This window comes from Gymnodraco acuticeps, unplaced genomic scaffold (genome assembly GCF_902827175.1).
Source record: "Gymnodraco acuticeps unplaced genomic scaffold, fGymAcu1.1, whole genome shotgun sequence".
Lineage (NCBI taxonomy): Eukaryota > Metazoa > Chordata > Actinopteri > Perciformes > Bathydraconidae > Gymnodraco > Gymnodraco acuticeps.
Window position 1 is genome coordinate 189,363 of NW_022992170.1, and position 18,508 is coordinate 207,870.

The 18,508-nt window shown below is 40.6% G+C and overlaps 1 protein-coding gene and 2 long non-coding RNA genes across 5 annotated transcripts; 2 read left to right on the forward strand and 1 right to left on the reverse strand.

Moving 5' to 3' along the window:
- Positions 1 to 243: 243 nt before the first annotated feature.
- Positions 244 to 12,237, reverse strand: LOC117538724 (zinc finger MYM-type protein 1-like). 3 transcript variants are annotated; one of them, XR_004567899.1, is made up of 2 exons: positions 12,177 to 12,236; positions 244 to 529 (listed from the first exon to the last, which is right to left on the reverse strand). XR_004567899.1 is itself a non-coding variant. In XM_034204631.1 (2 exons), exon 2 carries the CDS (start codon positions 1,679 to 1,681, stop codon positions 587 to 589), a length of 1,095 nt encoding a protein of 364 aa, XP_034060522.1. In that variant the 5' UTR covers positions 1,682 to 1,850; positions 12,177 to 12,237; the 3' UTR covers positions 244 to 586. The 3 variants fall into 3 exon arrangements, 1 of the variants encoding a protein (XP_034060522.1); XR_004567898.1 differs by lacking the exon at positions 12,177 to 12,236 and having other exon boundaries at positions 244 to 319; positions 432 to 3,400; XM_034204631.1 differs by having other exon boundaries at positions 244 to 1,850; positions 12,177 to 12,237.
- LOC117538725 lies at positions 9,535 to 10,682 on the forward strand. Its single transcript, XR_004567900.1, has 3 exons — positions 9,535 to 9,621; positions 10,196 to 10,355; positions 10,571 to 10,682. It is a non-coding gene; the product is annotated as an uncharacterized LOC117538725 (long non-coding RNA).
- Positions 12,238 to 15,671: 3,434 nt separating the features above from the next.
- Positions 15,672 to 17,202, forward strand: LOC117538738. The gene is made up of 3 exons (XR_004567907.1): positions 15,672 to 15,878; positions 16,454 to 16,764; positions 16,941 to 17,202. It is a non-coding gene; the product is annotated as an uncharacterized LOC117538738 (long non-coding RNA).
- Positions 17,203 to 18,508: the final 1,306 nt, after the last annotated feature.

The following is an 18,508-nucleotide window of genomic DNA, read 5'->3' on the forward strand; positions in this document are numbered from 1 at the left end:
TTGGGCAGCAGGCCGGACAGCAGCAATAGCAGGGTGGGCGGCGGCAGCAGTTTCAAGCTAGACAGACACATCAGGAAGGAGCGCAGCAGCTCCGGGCCCGACAGCACTGCCTCCAGGTCGCTAAGCAGTTGCTTTGGGCCTTTTCTTGATCATATCTAAAAATGTACCAAACAAAGCACATTTGAACTAGGAGTATTATTTTAGAACATGTTTTCCTTCATATATGAACTGTGTCTCACTTGCCTTCTTCCACAGCCTGGCTCGCAGCTACCAGGTCACCATCATCCCCTGGTCACGAGGATGAGTCCAGTGTGCTCGTCTGAGGTTAGTGAAAACAAATGTAATGATAATTTGATGCCAGTTTTTAATGACCAAAATAAAACAACACATTTAGCAGGAGTGCTGATATTGATATGACAGTATGATGTGACCATGATTTGCAACTCTTCCTGTGTGCGATCCCCTGGAGCTTGGGGATTCAGGATGCGGAGAACTGGTGTTGCCATCTCCATGCTTCTCCCTGTAATGCCTGACAGCATAGACAAAAACAACATACATAACTTGTATACCAAAAACTGGCAGTTTACTAGAGGTAATTGCAGTGGCGAAGCGTGTCTATCACAACTGGACCTTCTGTAGACACAAACGTTTCAGGGAAATTGCTGTTAAAGCTGGTGAACTGTTGAGGGTCCAGAAGAGAAAGGAATGACAGTTTTTTGTGATCTTTAAACCGATTTTGCACCTGATTTAAAATGTTCTCAAGAATGCCATTGTGCAGCTTCTTGTAGTGTGAGCGAGAATCTCCGTGGGCTCTCCGTCCAGTTGGCAGGCCGGTGTCCTGCACAGTCTCATCATATATTTGATCAAAACGATCCCTCTGCCCTTCAATGCAAATGCAAAACTCTTCCACCCTTGTCAGACAAAACTGCATGTCGAATGACTTGTTCTGTAAGATGTCGAAGAGCACATCTGCATGCGCAAATATCTCGTTAAAAGTTGAAAGGAAAAATCTAAATTCAAAGTTGCCCAGGTTTGATAGGTAGCCATCAGCACTGAGAATGGCAGCATCATCAAATTCCTCGTGGTGTTCAACTATGTAGTCAAACAGATCCTTAAGAGCATCCTTCTTTTCAAAGACAGTGCACACCAATCTTGATGCAAAATTCCACCTGGTTGGTGCCACTCGTGGCAGTCGCTTCTGGCATATTTCATCAAGCAGCTGCGTTCGTTTTGGCGATCTAGAAAAGAACGCAGCCAGGCCAGAAAGGTGTGAGAAGAAAATTCTGCATTCTTTAATTTTAACTACACCTTGAGATAAAACCAAATTAAGGGCATGTGCATAACAGTGTATGAAAAGTGCCTGTGGGATATTTTCCTTGACCTTGGCTTGGACTCCGTTCAGCCCCGATGCCATAACGGCAGCACCGTCATAGCACTGGGCTACAAGTTTGCCCATGCATCCATGTTCCTCCAAGAAATCAAGGGCCATGGCTGCTACATCCTCTGCCCGTTTCTTCCCCGTCACATCCTCAAATTTGACGAACCTCTCTTTTACGCCACTTTCTGTTGCAAACCGAAGAACAAACGACAACTGTGCAGCATTGCTGACATCTGTTGTTTCATCCAGCATTAAAGCTACGAAGGGTGCTTTACTTATTTCTTCTTTGATGGTCTCACCCATCACTTCGGCCACAGCACTTATCAAGTCGTTCTGTATTTGACTCGAGGTTCCAATGAACACCTTAGAAGTGGACAAATGGTAGTGCAAGTCTGGATCATATTCTGCTATGAATGTAAGAAGCTCCAGGTAATTACCTCGATTGGCTGATTCTCTGCTCTCATCATGGCCCCTGAAAGGAAGGAAAATCACACAGTGGATCAGACGTTTCAAAAATATCCCGATTTGTGTTTACCTTTTCGTTGTGAATGATCGTTTCTCTACGTCTCTGTTCGTCCAGCTGTAGATCAATCCTTGTGTCTCCAAAAGTCTTCATGGTGACCGTTGCCTTAAGATGCCCTGCTGTGTTTTGGTATTTTTGTGCAGCCTTGGTTAAACAGCTCAGATTATCGTAGCCTTTCCAATTCCATGCCCCCTTTTCGGTCCCAAAAAGCAAGCACTCCCAGCAGTAGAGCCTTTTGTGACTAACTGAGCCTGTAATCCACGGGTATCTTTCCCAGTTGCTAGGCTGGAAATGGCGAACATAGCCTTTAGCAACTTGATTCAGCTCCAGATTTTCAGGCGTTGGGCGCCCTTTTTTTACAATGTCCGTCTTTTTAGTGAATTGTCGTCTTGAAAAAGGAACCGACAATAATTCCGCAACAACATCTTCTTCACCTGTCGCCATGTCAACGTTAAAACGAATAAAACAGAAAATGAATGATTACGTCCCATCTATATCCTGTGTCTCGCACCTGTCAGAGCTAACGGGCCTTCTAGCATACCCTGCACCGTGGGAAACTCCGAAAGAATACGCCCATTGGCTACAAATCAATATATGATTGGTTGATCAAACTGTCAATCAGAGTGTTCGCTCTCATTCAGTTCAACGACCAGGGCCTTCTATCAAGGATACAGAATACCCACAGACACAGATCTGATTGGTTGCATTTATTTTCTAAAATGCATAGTGCAAGGTCCGAGAAGGACAAACAAATCCACGTAACACTGTTTATTACAGAACAACAACACAGATACGATTCTCATTTATAAAATGTATTTACATTTTATTAAATTGTATTTATATAATTAAATCAATAAATGTCTTTTTTTTATCTGAGTTATCAGGGTATTCTCTGACTACCTTGAAGGCCCTGACGGTTCGCCACTGGGTAATTGGTACCCTAACATTGCTTTATACCAGACAGATGGATACTTTAACTATCCCAAATGTGTTCAGGCATTCAAACGGTGGAATAAAGTATTGACACAATTACATTTGAATAAAATAAACATCAAATAATATAGGCTATAAACGTGCAGTATAAAACACATCAACAGTAGAGAAGACATGTCACAGATAATACCTATTTTGTACTGTTAATGTTATAATATGTTATAGCATATCAAATTAGAGTTTGATAGATACTTCACTGAAGGACGCTGTCCCCAAACTAGCGGCCGTGGTCATGTGAATATTCTTTGAGTTTTATGTTCAGAAAGCGCTATAGATGCAGAAAATAGCAGTTTCGGGAATATCACATTTAAATAACTTTTGATAGAGGGCGCCAAATCCTCCCCCAAATTGACCACAGTGTGTGTTTACAGATGGAGCTATCCATTTCAGACGCCTACCCGTGCGGGTCCGTGATCGGCACGGGGTAGGCCCCTGCTGAAAAGGAAAACCCCCCCGCAGGACTTGAAATGCCCCCTTGATAAATACATTTAATTATAATGAAACCAGCTGCAATGGATAATGGATCCACCAGGGGGAGCCGTGATTAAAAAGCTGCCACACTGGAACTCATGTGAAATAAACAGCTGATCTACAGGTATCTGATATAGCGGATATTTGTTAAGATCCATATGTCACGGATATGATCATATTCTGTGCTAAATAAGAGACATGTAATCATTTACTAAACATCCCCATGTTTAACAAAATAATGTTTAATTCACGTTGGCGTAAGTACAAAACCATCGCTATGTTTTTAGATCAGGAAATGCATCCAGGCTCAAACAAACGATTTTCAATCATCATCCTCACGATAATTTAATGTAGGCTATCATATGTTCGCGAGTTGAAATTAATGCACTAAATTTAATCCACGTGAGTTTACAACAACAAAAATAATCGCTTTGTTTTTATATCGCATCCGACCGGAGGAAAATGCAGCACGGGTCTCACTACCGATCATCCTAATCCCACGGGCAAACAATAATATGTACAGTGTTAATAGTTTACTGTATTATTAGTGTCTAATATTACTGGGGATTTCGGAATGGTATTGGATTTTGATTTATTGTATCGGCTTCATATCGCAATATATTCCCGAAGTCTGAAATGCAAAAATGTCCCACATTAGGGCAATTCACCCTACATTTAATCATTCATACAAAATCATATTTCGTTTCTTTTTAACGAAATAAATGTGGTGTAATCCACATAATTTACTGTGTTAATTGTTTTCTGTAGTATTGTGCACATTACTTTTCGCTGCTTGTTGAACCCCTGGTTAGAAGCTAAACTGCATTTCGTTGTCTTAGTACCTGCAATATGTGCAATAACAATAAAGTTGAATCTAATCTTGAGCAGGAACAAATGTATTTAGGCTACTTAGTACATATCTGACATAAACGATTAAACACATTTGTGCATTCTTTAAACCGAGTCAAGCCGAGTCCGGAGGTGGCGGTGTTACCGTTTAACTGGTTACACCGGGGAACTCGTTACGTTACGTTAACAGTAGGAATGGGGCGTGTACTTTGAGGAGCCATTGTCGAATAACCAGGAAATACACATTTCGATCGCTTCTTTTGTGAGGCTGAATCATCATGTTAATCACATAGCTATCATATGCCTAAAACAGTCCTGATGCTCTTCTAGGTAATCACACATCCTGTCATGTTCACAGCTACAGTTGGGATACCTTTGTCATCATGTTAATCACATAGCTATCATATGCCTAAAGGGCCTAAATGTGGCGCAGTGGGTTAGTGCGTTGGTGTTCGGATCAGGGACACTTTACCCCAAATTGCTCCTGTGGGGATTGTCCACAGTATTGAGTATGTAAGTCGCTTTGGATAAAAGTGTCTAACAAGTAACATGTCATGTAATGTAAAACAGTCCTGATGCTCTTCTATTTATTTAATGGTTTATCTAGCAGGGGCAATGCACAGTAATCTATCTGTCTCGCTATCTATCTCTCTGTCGCTATCTATCTCTCTCTATAATCACAAACCAAGAAAGTTGTGACACTTCCGCCGGTTTATATAGCCTAGACAATGTAGGATAGAAATAAATATAAATATATATAGCATGTATGTGTATATATATATTAGGGATGCACCGAATATTCGGCCACCGAAAATTATCGGCCAAAAATGGTTAAAAAGGCCCTTTCGGCCGAAAGGGTTTTAGCACCGAAAAAATATCACCGAATGTCAGAACAGGCTTACGTTGGTAATCTAACGTGTTGTTGTGATGACGTAATAAAGACGCGGCGACCATGCTCGCGGCTGGCTCACAGGGGGGGGGGGGGGGGACATTGACCTTTGTCATCGAGATTGCCCTGAGCCTTTAACAAATCGTATTAAATAATCTGATGACAGACTGTAAACAGAATAGCTGAAATTTTAACAAACTAAATAACTCAGTTTCCTCTAATCATTAACCCATGTTTGTATCATTGAGTTAACTCCGTGTGTTGCTGCTAGCATACATAACACCTGACGTGGAAACGTTACTCGTGGATGGGGCTACAGAGCTGCTAGAAAGACGGTCGAACCCGGTACATTCCTCCGTCTGCATGCGGTGCACTTTTGCTAAATGTTTAGACAAATTGCTCGTGCTTACATGCTAAACTCTTATTGCACTTATGGTAACAAGTATTCTCCACATCGAGACGGGTAAAGTTTAACCACACCTCGGAGCGCGTTCTCTCCGCCATCTCCGCAGTGTGCTCCGCTGCATGTAGCAGCTGCGTGTGTAAACTGCCCCGCCCCCTCGCACACAGACGGGAGAGAGATCTCGTCTGATCGAAAATACATCATAGACGCATTTGTTGTCTTTGCATATTATAAACGAGTTGGTGACACTAAGACTGCGATATAATGTTTTTTAGCAATAATACATGACATATATAAATGTACTGTATGCATTCAAAAGTGCTGAATAAATGTTTTATGGACCCATAATAGTGATTATTATTTAAGTTAAGTTTTGCCATAATCATGTCTATTTCCATAATCAGGTAGCTGAACAACATTAATAGAAATATATATATATAATGTATACATTTTTTACCAATCATTTTCGGCCTTTCGGCATTCGGTTTTCGGCCAACTGTTTCCTATTTTCGGTATCGGTTTCGGCCAAGAATTTCCCATTCGGTGCACCCCTAATATATAAAATAACAATTTCATTATATGGATTCAACTTGTGCCCCCCCGCTGGACTTGTCTGTGGTTTAGCCGTTACTGTGACATCAGTATCAGCCATGGAAGATAGTTTGTTTGTTTCATTCTAAGTTATCCGGCAAGGTTATTTTCATTTATGTTGTTTTTTTTCTGCACAGTGTAGAGTCTTGTTGTGATGAGAGGGATGGAGGTATTTAATAAAAACCTTGCTCGCTGGAGAATAGCTAAAGAAGTCCTGTCACAAGTTAATCGGAGAGGATCACAGCTGGCCACGGATCTCGATGCTGCATTCGGGCTGTGAGTAAACAACTTGTGTCTTACTTTTAGGCTGTCTGGAGGCATGGACAGCTATCAAAGCTACTAAACATCATATTAACAACGATGTACAAATGAAAGTCGGAGACAAATACATATTTGAAATGATTTATTCACGTTTGCAATGTTTTGAACAGACATCCCCAGTCACCTCATTGTCATTTTGTAGTCCTCGCTGAACGCGTCCGGATATCGGCATCGCAACCACAACCTCACACACTGGTACTGAATGTGCATCAAAGTGTTCCTATGGAGCCAAATATACCAACAGATAAATGTAAACAACAAAAGAAGCGATCGAAATGTGTATTTCCTGGTTATTCGACAATGACTCCTCAAAGTACACGCCCCATTCCTACCGTTAACGTAACGAGTTCCCCGGTGTAACCAGTTAAACGGTAACACCGGCACATTAAAGTGTGCACCTGATTGTTTAACTTGAAGGTGCCTGATGACATTTAATCATTCAAACTAAATCATATTTCGTTTATTTTTAATGAAATAAATGTGGTTTAATCCACATAATTTAGGCCTACTGTGTTAATTGTTTAGTATTGTTTAACTTGAAGGTGCCTGATGTGAACATTTCCAGAAGAACTCTAGCTTGAATGGCCTTTGTATGTATACAGTAGGCCTACACATAGGCGGCGCGTGAGGCTCAGGTTTGGGAAGGCTAAATAACTTTTTTGTTCATCTTACGCTGCCCGCCTCCGGCGTCTATAGAAAAGAGATCAACTCAGTGAAAGCACCGCCTGCTGACCGATCAGAGCTCAGTGTGCGGAGTTTAAATCTATCAAGTCATATTACAGGAAAAAGGAAATGCAGTTTAAACTGCCGTATGCAGAGAAGACGCCGACGTGTCGCACTTATCATTCATATCACACTGACATCACATCATCAATCAGATCATCGATATCACAATATTTCCTTATCTGAGTCAGCTTCTCGAGCCGTATCTGGCCGTGCAACACTTAGTTACATTGTCACATATACTGTATGCAGACGTATTATTTTAAGCAACACATTAAGTTGACGAAACACTCAACTCAAATGTAATAAAGTCAGATCCCCTCGTGTTCTAGATGGGGCAGTATCATAAAACTGTTGTACGCTTTCAAACACTCGGTAGTTTATTTTTTAACGAGTTGTTCTGTATTCTCCTTGCAGGTGCAACTATGTGGCTTGTATCCTGGATTATATGTTTAAGTCATCATGGATGTTTAAAGTTCATATTTGTCTAATATTAGTTTACTTTTCATTAATGAAGTATGATGTTGCGCTGTCAGTACACTTTGTCCCTGTTTGTGATTGGTCAAATGTAGCTAACCCCTTTCACGTGAACGCGTTCTCAGCTGGAGAGAGAAACCCTGGCTTGATTTACCGAGTTGATAACCAGCACCGTAGGACCGTTTAGCGAGATCGCGTTTGTTAGGGATAGTTAAGATAACTCAAGCATATCCAGGGTCTGTTGAACTGGCTTCATGGTACAGGGCACAGGTGGCTGCATAGCAGCGCTAATGTCAAAGACATTATATTTTTATTTTACCAGGATGCAGTTACACAAATATTTGGGAAGGCTTAGCCTACAGCACCCGCCGCCCCTGGGCCTACAGTATAGCCCAACCATGTACACCTTCCTTTTTTCCCGTCCAAAGTTTGAATTGGATAAAGGTAATGGTTATCGATGGTGCTTTTATAGCCTATTGTATAATAACTGTGTGATTTATATTGCTTTTCAAATGCATATGGCCACCCATTTACACTGCTCTTCCCGTCAAGAATATGAATAGAACTTAGTTAGATCACTTTACATTTCTGCAAATTAATTTGTAATCACACACGTCTCCCCGTCCCGAAAATGATAAATAAAATAAAAAGAGGAAACCATTTTCAAGTTCAGTTTTCAACGTTTTATTTAAAATGACTGACATAACAGACACCATACTGTAGGCCTATCTGCTGCGGAAACCAGGACGAGCTATTTCGGGATCTGTTTTTCGGGGCCTCCTCAGTCTCTCATTTACCCGGCTCCTGATTAGGACACATCCTGGGGATTGTGTTTACAAACATTGACCAGACCGTTCACCAGCCCCCACCCCCCATGTTGCCTATGCTGTCCTGTGTTGCGACTCTTTGTTTAAAACGAATTGGCCATCGGAATGTGTGGAGGAATTCTGCCAAGGGTCACATTCCGCAGCTCTCCCCCCCCCCCACTCCTGTGATCTCCCATCCCCCAGTCTGTAGGTTTGTGTTTGCATATTTATATGCCGTAATTCATACTGGTCCTCTCACGCACATACATTCTCCTTACAGTATACATACATGAGTCCGTGTATCTACGGACCATTTGTTTTTCTTTATTAATAAAGTAAACGGAAGAGCGTCTGAGAGGCGTTTTTGCCCTTTTGCTTGTTACCTTACTAAATGGTCTAATGGTGAGTGGAGCGAGGGGGGAGGCCCGCGAAACTCGCGGAAGTGATTTCAAAACAAAAAGCACTCGTTTGCTTGGAACAAAGAAAACGGCCAAGACACACATTGAGTCCAGAAAATGAATGTTATTAAGGGCTGTAAATATAATAAGCCTGTGTCTAAAATTGACAACAGGCTTATTATATTTACAGCCCTTAAGATACACTTTTGTGTTTAACAGCTGACCACTACCATGACATACTTTGTTTTAGTAGATTTCGCATGAGAGCAAAATGTATAAATATGAGCATTAAATTATATGAATATGAGAACAAAATGCATGAATGTGTGAGTGACAATATATGAATGTGTGCATTGAAATATGATAATATGAGAGCAAAATGTATGAATGTGTGAGTATATATACGTGTGTGTACGGTGGCCGGCAGGTGCAAACGCTAAACAACGGCCAAAAACACACACATAAGCAGGAAACACCTGCAAATAATGAAATGAAAAACCAACAAACCCTGAAAACACATACAACAGAAAAACGCTGCATTTTACAGAAATGATGCAAGCTAAACCTACAACACACAAACCCTGAAAACAAACGCAACAGAAAAACGCTGCAAATACAAAAACGATATGCAAAGTCAAAAGCACATACAACCGAATAACACGTTACAACAAAAAAAACATTCCGGAAGTGCTTCAGGCCTCTAGGGGGCGCGCTACGTGGAACAGATTGATGTATGACCAGACAGAGAGAACGAACAAGAGGAAAGAAAGTTCATTTAAGTGGAGAAAGATATAAGAAGGTAAGTTTTGTTTTTATACATAGAGCGTCATATTTACGTAGCTAGCGTTAGCGTGTTTGATCAAAGAGCTTGCAAGAGCCACTGTGCCCCTAAATGTAACTCTTGATATAATATAGATATAGTATAGAACCGGGACGCCCCTCCCTACACGCAGATCACACAGACTGGGTGGGGTCTCACGCCCTCACCTCCTGGAGGGGGCCTCAACTGAGCCGCAAATGCGATGCGGTGATAAAAAGGAAATCAAATGTAAAAAGTTGAATTAAAATATTAAAACAGCAAGACAACATTATTCCCACATTAAAAAACAGTCTGAAGAGGTGTGTTTTGAAGGTGGGGGGGTCGGTGCAGTCTGATGTTTAATGGGAGTGAGTTCCAGAGGGAGGGGGCAGCGATGGAGAAAGCTCTGTCCCCCCAGGTTCGGTGCTTGGTTTGTGGGGGGATAGACAGGAGGTTGGCTTCTGATGAGTTAATTGAAAGACCGTTCTTTAATACTATTATAATATTTAGGTAGCCGAAAAATATCCACTCTTTTTGACTTAACCTAGTTGTCCTACATTTTATTTCTCCACAGATGTACTGTCCATTCTGTGGTTCCAGCGTGACATCTTCGCATGGCTTTTGTGGTGTCTGTGGCAGAGACATCACATTTCTAAAAGATGTGACTAACAAAGTCCCTGAGGAGATGCCCACCACTAGTGCGCATCTAAGTGCACAGCCTAGCACCAGTGCAGGTAAATAGGTTGTTCGTTTTATTACCAAACAATAAGTATTTATAGAAAACTTGGTTTAAAAGTTCGAATTCTGTTATTATACAAATACATCTCTAAACTATGTGGCTTACCTACTGTTGAATGTGTTATAAGATGTTCCTCAGAAGGGATTGAGGATGAGACTCCTATTGAACATAATGAAGAGTAATGAATGTTTTATTCCTGTTTTTTTGTAGCAGGAAGCTCAGCTGTAGAGTCCTTTCAGAAATATAGGGAAATAAAAAAGAGGGAGAGACCTTTTTTACAAAGGGACGGCATAACTCCAAAAATAAACAGAAATTGGTGAAGGTATGCAACGTTTTCTATTATGAATACATCTGTCATTCAAATCTGCTCACCACACTCATATAATGTCTGAAAATTTTTTTTATTCATTTGCATATTATTGTCTTTTTGCAGATTTCTGTTTGAGTAATGAGGAGGATGGATGGCTGCCTTAAACCCGTGAGAGGGAGGTCACTTCGCCTTAATGTTGAACCTCAATGGGCATGTGGAGAACTGTTGGCTGCTGCCATAAAAAAGCAGAAAGCCTTTAACCAGGACTTGGAAGATGGTGCCCATGTCTTGTTGTACCCTGATGCGAGGGTGATAACAAATATCCCCGGAACGGACACCCTTTTCACAGTACAGATGTACAAAGAGGTCATTGGAAAGCCCTACCAACGAATTACGTTGTACATCTGTACTCTTGAAGTCGTTGAAAACAGTTGTAAGTGCTTCTGACATATATTCCCCCTTGTTTAAAGCACTAAACTGTATAATAGTTCAAATGTAAACATAACAGTTGTTCTGTCTATATTTCTTAACACAATTCATTCCACCCATCATTCCTTTCTCTTCGTGGTTGAACTTATGACGTCAAATGGTCTTATGAATAGTGGCAGAAGAAATTGAATTTAAGTATCAACAAAAGCTTCCAAACTTTCCTTCTGTTCAAACTAAATATAAATTCCCTCTTAACCAGTTAAGCCCTGAGCCTGTTTTTCAGGTTTCAGGCTCGAAAATGCCACTAACACAACAAATGATATATCTTCACTTCTAAAAAGGGGTAAATTAATAATTATTTTTCTCAAAGCAAGGTTACATCTGTGAGTTGGATGTAGAAGTGTCAGAATCAATATAGATGTTTTTATTTTAAAGTAAATTCAGATGGAACATAGTAAAAACATGTAAATTCTAATGTCCACCTAAAAAAAAAACCTTTACTTATCGTGAAAACCACCCTTGCATGATGGGTTAGTAGACTAAAAGCTTTAGGAATCCAAACTATAACATATAATAAGTACCCTGTATCAAGATTGATGCAAAACAAGTGAAATTTCACCTTTTTAGAGAGATTTAGAAAAATAAAGTCTAAGCGGACTCACCTCTGGGTAATTTGGGAACCATCGGTTCCATTTGAACTTTTTCACTGTAAAAATCATTTTATTACTTTGAATTATCACTATAGGTATTCATTCCATCCAAATACAACTGTTGTGAAAAAAAATAAATAAATAAAATAAAATAAAACATAGGCCTACTCTTAGGCCTAGCCTCTGAATTAGCCCAGAGCGAAAAATGCTAACCTATTACAGCGCCGAAAATCACTCCTCGCTCCCTTATTACTTATCCTAGCTGCACATCCAACACATTGTTTATGATCGCAAGGAGACACAGAATCTAACGGTGCCCACCTGAACAGCCCAACACTGAAAGATACAAACTCGCGACGTTATCAACAAAAACGTACATCAAAACAAATGGCGCTAGCGCTAATGCGCTAGGCTAACAATGACTTACCTTCCTCGTTGTCTGGTCTAAACTGGTCTTCAATGGCATTAAAACGATAAAAACGATGATGTAGTTAATCCATAGATTAATATCCAATGGGGCTGTGTCCCCTTTGAAATGTTCTGATAATCTATAAGCAATAAAACTGCAATTCCGTTATCTGCTGTCCGCTCTGTGCTCCGTGCGCTCTGGGTCCTGCAATACCTGCTTCGTTACGCTGTAAACAATAAATGAAGTCGGCTACGTAATGTACTTAAGTTGGCTGCCATTCTTTATAATTTGCGCAGGACCATATCTCTGGAACCCATTGGTCGATTCGTGTGATTTACACCTTTTTCTTAACCATCAGAACCAATAGAATCGATGGGCAGTTCCCAAATCGACGTAAACATTACCATAGCGGACGTAATAGAGAAGCAAACGAAGCATATCTGAAAGTGCAAGCCTGGACGGCAATACTTTGGTTGGTTTGTTGTGCCCTAAATCCTAATGTGCAGTGGCGGCGGGTCATTAGGGGCAGGTGGGGCACAGCCCCACCTAGTGTCAGAAGAAAGTATTACAAATAATGATTACAAAAAAATACTAAAAAATAAATAAAAAAACATATAAAATATATTTTAAGGTCATGTTTAATAATCTGATTCGTCTGTACATTTCTGTTTTAGTCTGTGTTCTTCTAATTAGTGTCTAGAGTGCCGTTTTGAGCTGTTTAGAGCCATGTGGGACAAAACCCGATCCTGCCCTTCCCTCTCACAGTCTAAGTGAACGGTGATTGTAAAAACTACACTGCGCATGCTCAGAGTATTTTTCTATTGAATGTGTGTGGCAAAAAAATAATGACCGTAGGGGCAGAGTGCTCCCATCCCCACCATACGTCATCTCACATAATTCAGAATTGATTGGCTGTAAGTACTCACGTGTGCAGTGCTGCGAAACGTCACGTGTAGTTTGAAGAGGAGACGAGAGAGCAGCATATAGCTAACATCACCAGCGATTAAAAGAAGTAAAAAACTGAAAGAAAATGAATGAAGTTGACCATTTACTGGAGCACACATTTGAGACACTTAGCCCACCATCCACCGGATTTCCAAATGGTCCAGACTGCGGGCAAAGTTAAACGTGGGTTTAACGCTGAGTGGTTTGCTAAAAAGAAATGGCTAACGGCGAGCATCCAGAAGAATTCCCTCTTTTGCTTTCCTTGCCTGCTTTTTGGTGAAGATCAAGGTACTTGGTCGAGGACAGGTTACAAGGACTTAAAGCATCTTTCGGAGAGGACAATGAAGCATGAGAGCAGCAACAGTCATTTGGAAAATGCCGTAAAATTGGGATTACTTGGAAGGGTGAATGTTGCAGCTCAGATTGACAGCGCCTACAGACGTGGCATTGATTCTCATAATAGGAAGGTGGAAGAAAACAGGTACGTGCTTGGTCGGATCATCACCTGTATTAAACTGTGTGGGAAATGTGAGACAGCACTGCGGGGCCACAACGAGTCGGCGGACTCTCTGAATCCAGGGATATTCAGGTCAATTTTCGAGACAATGTGTGAGGCTTCAACGGCACTACGAAGCTCAGCTTGTTTTCAAAGGGACATCAAGCACCATACAGAATGAACTCTTGGACTGCATGTATGATGTGTACAGGGAGGAAATAGCCAAGCAAGTGGACAACACATCATTTGTTGCCGTTCAGGCCGACGAGACAACCGATGTCTCCTGTAAATTGCAAATGGTGATTGTGCTGCGATACATTATGCCTGACCTCACAGTTACAGAGCGTTTTTTGGAGTTTGTGGAAGTAAAGGACAAAACTGGTGTAGGTCTCTCTAACAGCATCAAGGCTGTTCTGGAACCCCTGAAGCTGAAAGAAAAGCTAATCGCTCAGACCTATGACGGGGCGGCCGTCATGAGCGGTAACGTGCGCGGGGTACAGACGGTGATGAAGGAGACGTACCCAAACGCTCAGTTTGTTCACTGCTACGCCCACCAACTGAACCTGACCCTGCAGCAACTGTGTGCAGCAAGGATGAGCATCCTGAAGGGGTTTTTTGCAGATCTAACTGCTTTTTCCACTTTTTTCTCCGGTGCTCCAAAACGTGTTGCAGCTCTTGCAGAGGCAACACAGAGACGCATCCCACGGCCACCGGCTGTGAGATGGAACTTTAAAAGCAGAACTGTGAACGCGGTTTGGGAGACCCGAGATGCACTACTTCAGTGTATGAAGCATATACGCGCACAACCAGGATGGGATGCGGTCACCATAAGTGAGGCATACGGCGGAGGAAACGTTTGCTGAGACTGTTATTTTGGTCAAAATAATAGTGACAACTCCGATGACGACATCCGAGTCAGAGAGGAACTTTTCCACCCTCAAAAGGATAAAGACTTTCACTCGCAACACCATGGGACAGCCGCGACTTAACGCATTGGCCATGCTTTCAATTGAAAGCCAGTTGATCCAGCAACTACAGGACTTCATCCCCAAAGTGATAGACACATTCTGTCAGAGGAAGGACCGCCGTGCCGCTTTTCTTTTCAAGTGAGCCTTCAGCTTTGGTAAGTTCATTTATGTCATATATTTTGTTGATCTTCTGTGTTTTGCCTCTGCTGGATCGATTGATATTGTGACCTCGATGATGAGTGTCTGTGTTTTCTTTATATTTACAGTCTATGGTGTTTTAATGCTAAAGCATTACGGTTGTTGTTATTGTTAAGAATTACTTTGTGATGGTGACCTTTACTCCATGTATGAAGGTGCATTACTATGACATCCCCACGCTGTGTACGTAAATGTATGCGCTCACAGTGTTGCTCCTGTGGTCTTCAGTATGTAATTTGACACTCCCCCTCTCTCTCTCCTCCCCCCCTCTCTCTGTCCCCCCTCTCTCTCTCTCTCTCTCTCTCTCTCTCTCTCTCTCCCCCGACCTCTTTCTGCCCCCCCAGTTTTGTACACCTAGAAACGCCACTGCTAATGTGAGAGTGAAAAAGACGGTCAACAATATAATGTATATTTCACAAACATTTTGTGTTTCGATTGAATCCTTTCTGATTGATGTCAATCCAATTATTCAGGATTAAAACCAACATTTGATGATAGGTACAGACGTAGGGGAACAATTATTTGTATAGTATTAATCATGACACTTTTATTTTCTTAGGTTACACTGGAACAACCTCTTCAAGTGACGAGGACAGTGTGGTTGTTGCAAAGTTGCCATTTGGAGACAGTCTTGCTGACACCGTGGTCAGTTTGGATCTATCGTGGCATTTATTCTTAATTAAAGTGAATTTATTTTATTTCAGTCAGTCATTTGTGTGTTGTATGCAGGTGTGGGACTTTCCAAATGAACAGAGCACTCCCAGAATGGACAACAGTTTGTCAGGGTAAAATAAAACAATGTCAACATGTTATTTTGTGCCACAAGAAGCAGAATGTTTTAACAGTACAGTAGTTTGAATATATTTTTTGTTTACCTTTATCAGACCTCTCAGGCACCCACAACCAGCGTCTGATCGGGTAAGACTAATTACAAATGTAATTATACCATGTAGGTTTGAATTTGTAAACATGAAATCAATAAATACCTTTGTGTGCTAATGACACTGTCATTAGATAAACTGCATCATTATTTATTGGGTAAAAGTAGGATGGAGAACCAACCCCATTCCAGGAAGAGGTCCAGTCTGCCCCGGGTCAGAACACCTTCTATAGGTAAACGATGTTGACAGTTGCATCGTGACACAGTTGTTTGGTGTGTATTTTTCTTTGTACATTTGGTTGTTTGCATAGCCTCCAATCACAGTGGGTAATATTGCCAGGAAGCAGAACAATTATACTTTCATACATTTCCAAAGGACACCCACAACATCTTAGTGAAGACGATACAAAAAACACCCACAAATATTTTTCAAAGGTCAGATATTGTTTGTTGCATCCATTTCAAATGTTTACAAGGATTGTGCAGGAGTATGACAAAGTGCTGTTGTCAGTTTAGAATCCAATGTATTAAAAAAAAACAGAAAGAGGATCGACATCCTTTTGCAAATATGACTGTCATGCATATATTATGTATTTGAAAGTAATTATTCAACTGTCTTCTCACTGCAGCAACTACACAACTGTGTATGCACTTATCATTATTGACAGCCAGTCTGAGCCAGAAGAGGAAACTGCAGAGGAAATGTATTAATTGTTACTTTTATCACTTGATGTTTTTATTCTATACTGTAAATCTTATTACTAGCTTCATCATTTAATATTACAATACATCACTTTGTCTTTCCCAGCACAGAATACCTGACTGCGCCAGACATTGTTGCAGAACTCTCTGCAAAAATTAAAAATACCTCTTGCAGCAGGTTCAATATTAATAGAGCCAATGTGTGGAATGGAGCAATCCGCGGCTTCAAAGGGGCCTCATTCGACCCCTCTCATCAGATGCAGGTTAATTTTACTGATGATGAGGGACAAACTGAGGATGGAGTGGACACTGGTGGTCCCAAGCGTGAGTTCCTGACCCTCCTAATGGAATGCCTGAGAATGAGAAGAATATTTGATGGTCCACAGGACAGGAAATTCCTCAAGTTCGACAATGCAGGTAATGATGTTCGCAAATCTGTCTTATGTTCAATACTGTACTGTAAATATAGGAGCTGCTTATGGATTTTGCAGCTTGATTTACGTGACAATTAAATGATCTTATACTGTATATATTTATGATAACGTGGCAACTGTTGGTTAACGTGATAATAATTTAACAAAAAATATCAACAGCTGCAAAAGATGACGAATACTTTCATGCTGGGAGGATGATTGCAACTTCTATAGTTCAAAAACACAAGGAGAAAAAGAAGAAAACATCATGTCATGGCTCACTGTCTCAAAATCTGATTCTAAATGTATAATGTTCTTTATAAAGATATAACTAATACACAATTATGAATGTATAATATAAGCTGTTTTGTGTATTTAATCATGCGTTGGTCTACAATTTAATGATGGCTTCTACATATTTCACATAAACAGACAATGAAAAAATGTGTCCTAGTGTATGCATCTGCAATTAGTATTCTAAACAGAGCAGTGTGTTGAATCCTTATTTCTTGCATTTGAAACAGATACAATACAAAAAGTGAACTTACTGTTGTGTTCAACTTCTGCCAAAAACTGTACATGTTTGCCACAGGAGCCACAGAACACTTGAACTGTCCCCAGATGTTGGCCACAGAAAGGATAAAACATGGCAGCCTGAAAAGACATACATTGATGTAGTAAATCCATGTAATCAAGTCAATCAAAAACACATAGTCTAAATAGTGGTTAGCTAAATAAATAGATACATCATGTTCACCGTTGAATCTGTGATTTGTCTCTCTCTCTCCTTGAATGTCTAATGCACACTACTATCCTGTCATTACTTTGTCCCTCTTCACATTGTCACTTTCTCTCTCTCTCTTTCTCTCTCAATTCAATTCAATAGCTTTATTAGCATGACCATAGTTACAGGCAATTGCTAAAGCTCTGTATAGTTGCAACATCTATACACAAATACATAAATATAAACAAACTGCTAAGAATTCAAATGTCCTTTTTCCGCGGTACTCACTATGGCCCGTGTTATTTACTTGCACTTGATTTGTCATCTCTTTACAATGTTCTTCCCTCACTTTATCTTCTCTTCACGTGAAGCTCTCCTCCCTCAGCTGGTGTAGTAGTTAGGCACGCTAACACTAGCTAGGTAAATATGACGCTCTATGTATAAAAAAACAAAACAAAACTTACCTTCTTATATCTTTCTCCACTTAAATGAACTTTCTTTCCTCTTGTTCGTTCTCTCTATGTCTGGTCATACATCGATCTGTTCCACGTAGCGCCCCCCTAGAGGCCCCCTAGAGGACCCCTAGAGGCCTGAAGCATGTTTTTTTTTTGGTAATGTGTTTTTCGGTTGTATGTGCTTTTGACTTTGCATATCGTTTTTGTATTTGCAGCGTTTTTCTGTTGTATGTGTTTTCAGGGTTTGTTGGTTTTTCATTTCATTATTTGCGGGTGTTTCCTGCTTATGTGTGTGTTTTCGGCCATTGTTTAGCGTTTGCACCTGCCGGCCACCGTATGTGTGAGAGTGAAAATGTATGTATGTAAAAGGAGAATATATGTGTGTAAGAGTGAAAATGTATGTAAAAGGAGAATATATGTGTGTAAGAGTGAAAATGTATGTATGTAAAAGGAGAATATATGTGTGTAAGAGTGAAAATATGCTGCATTTTGAATGTCCACCATTTCCACCGGAAATATCAAACATTTAATAAAAGTGAAAAACAATGAACAAGACTTAACGTATTCAT

Bases quoted from the DNA above. Each gene is read 5' to 3' on its own strand.
- LOC117538724 (XM_034204631.1), bottom strand. From the start codon at position 1,681: ATGGGTGAGACCATCAAAGAAGAAATAAGTAAAGCACCCTTCGTAGCT.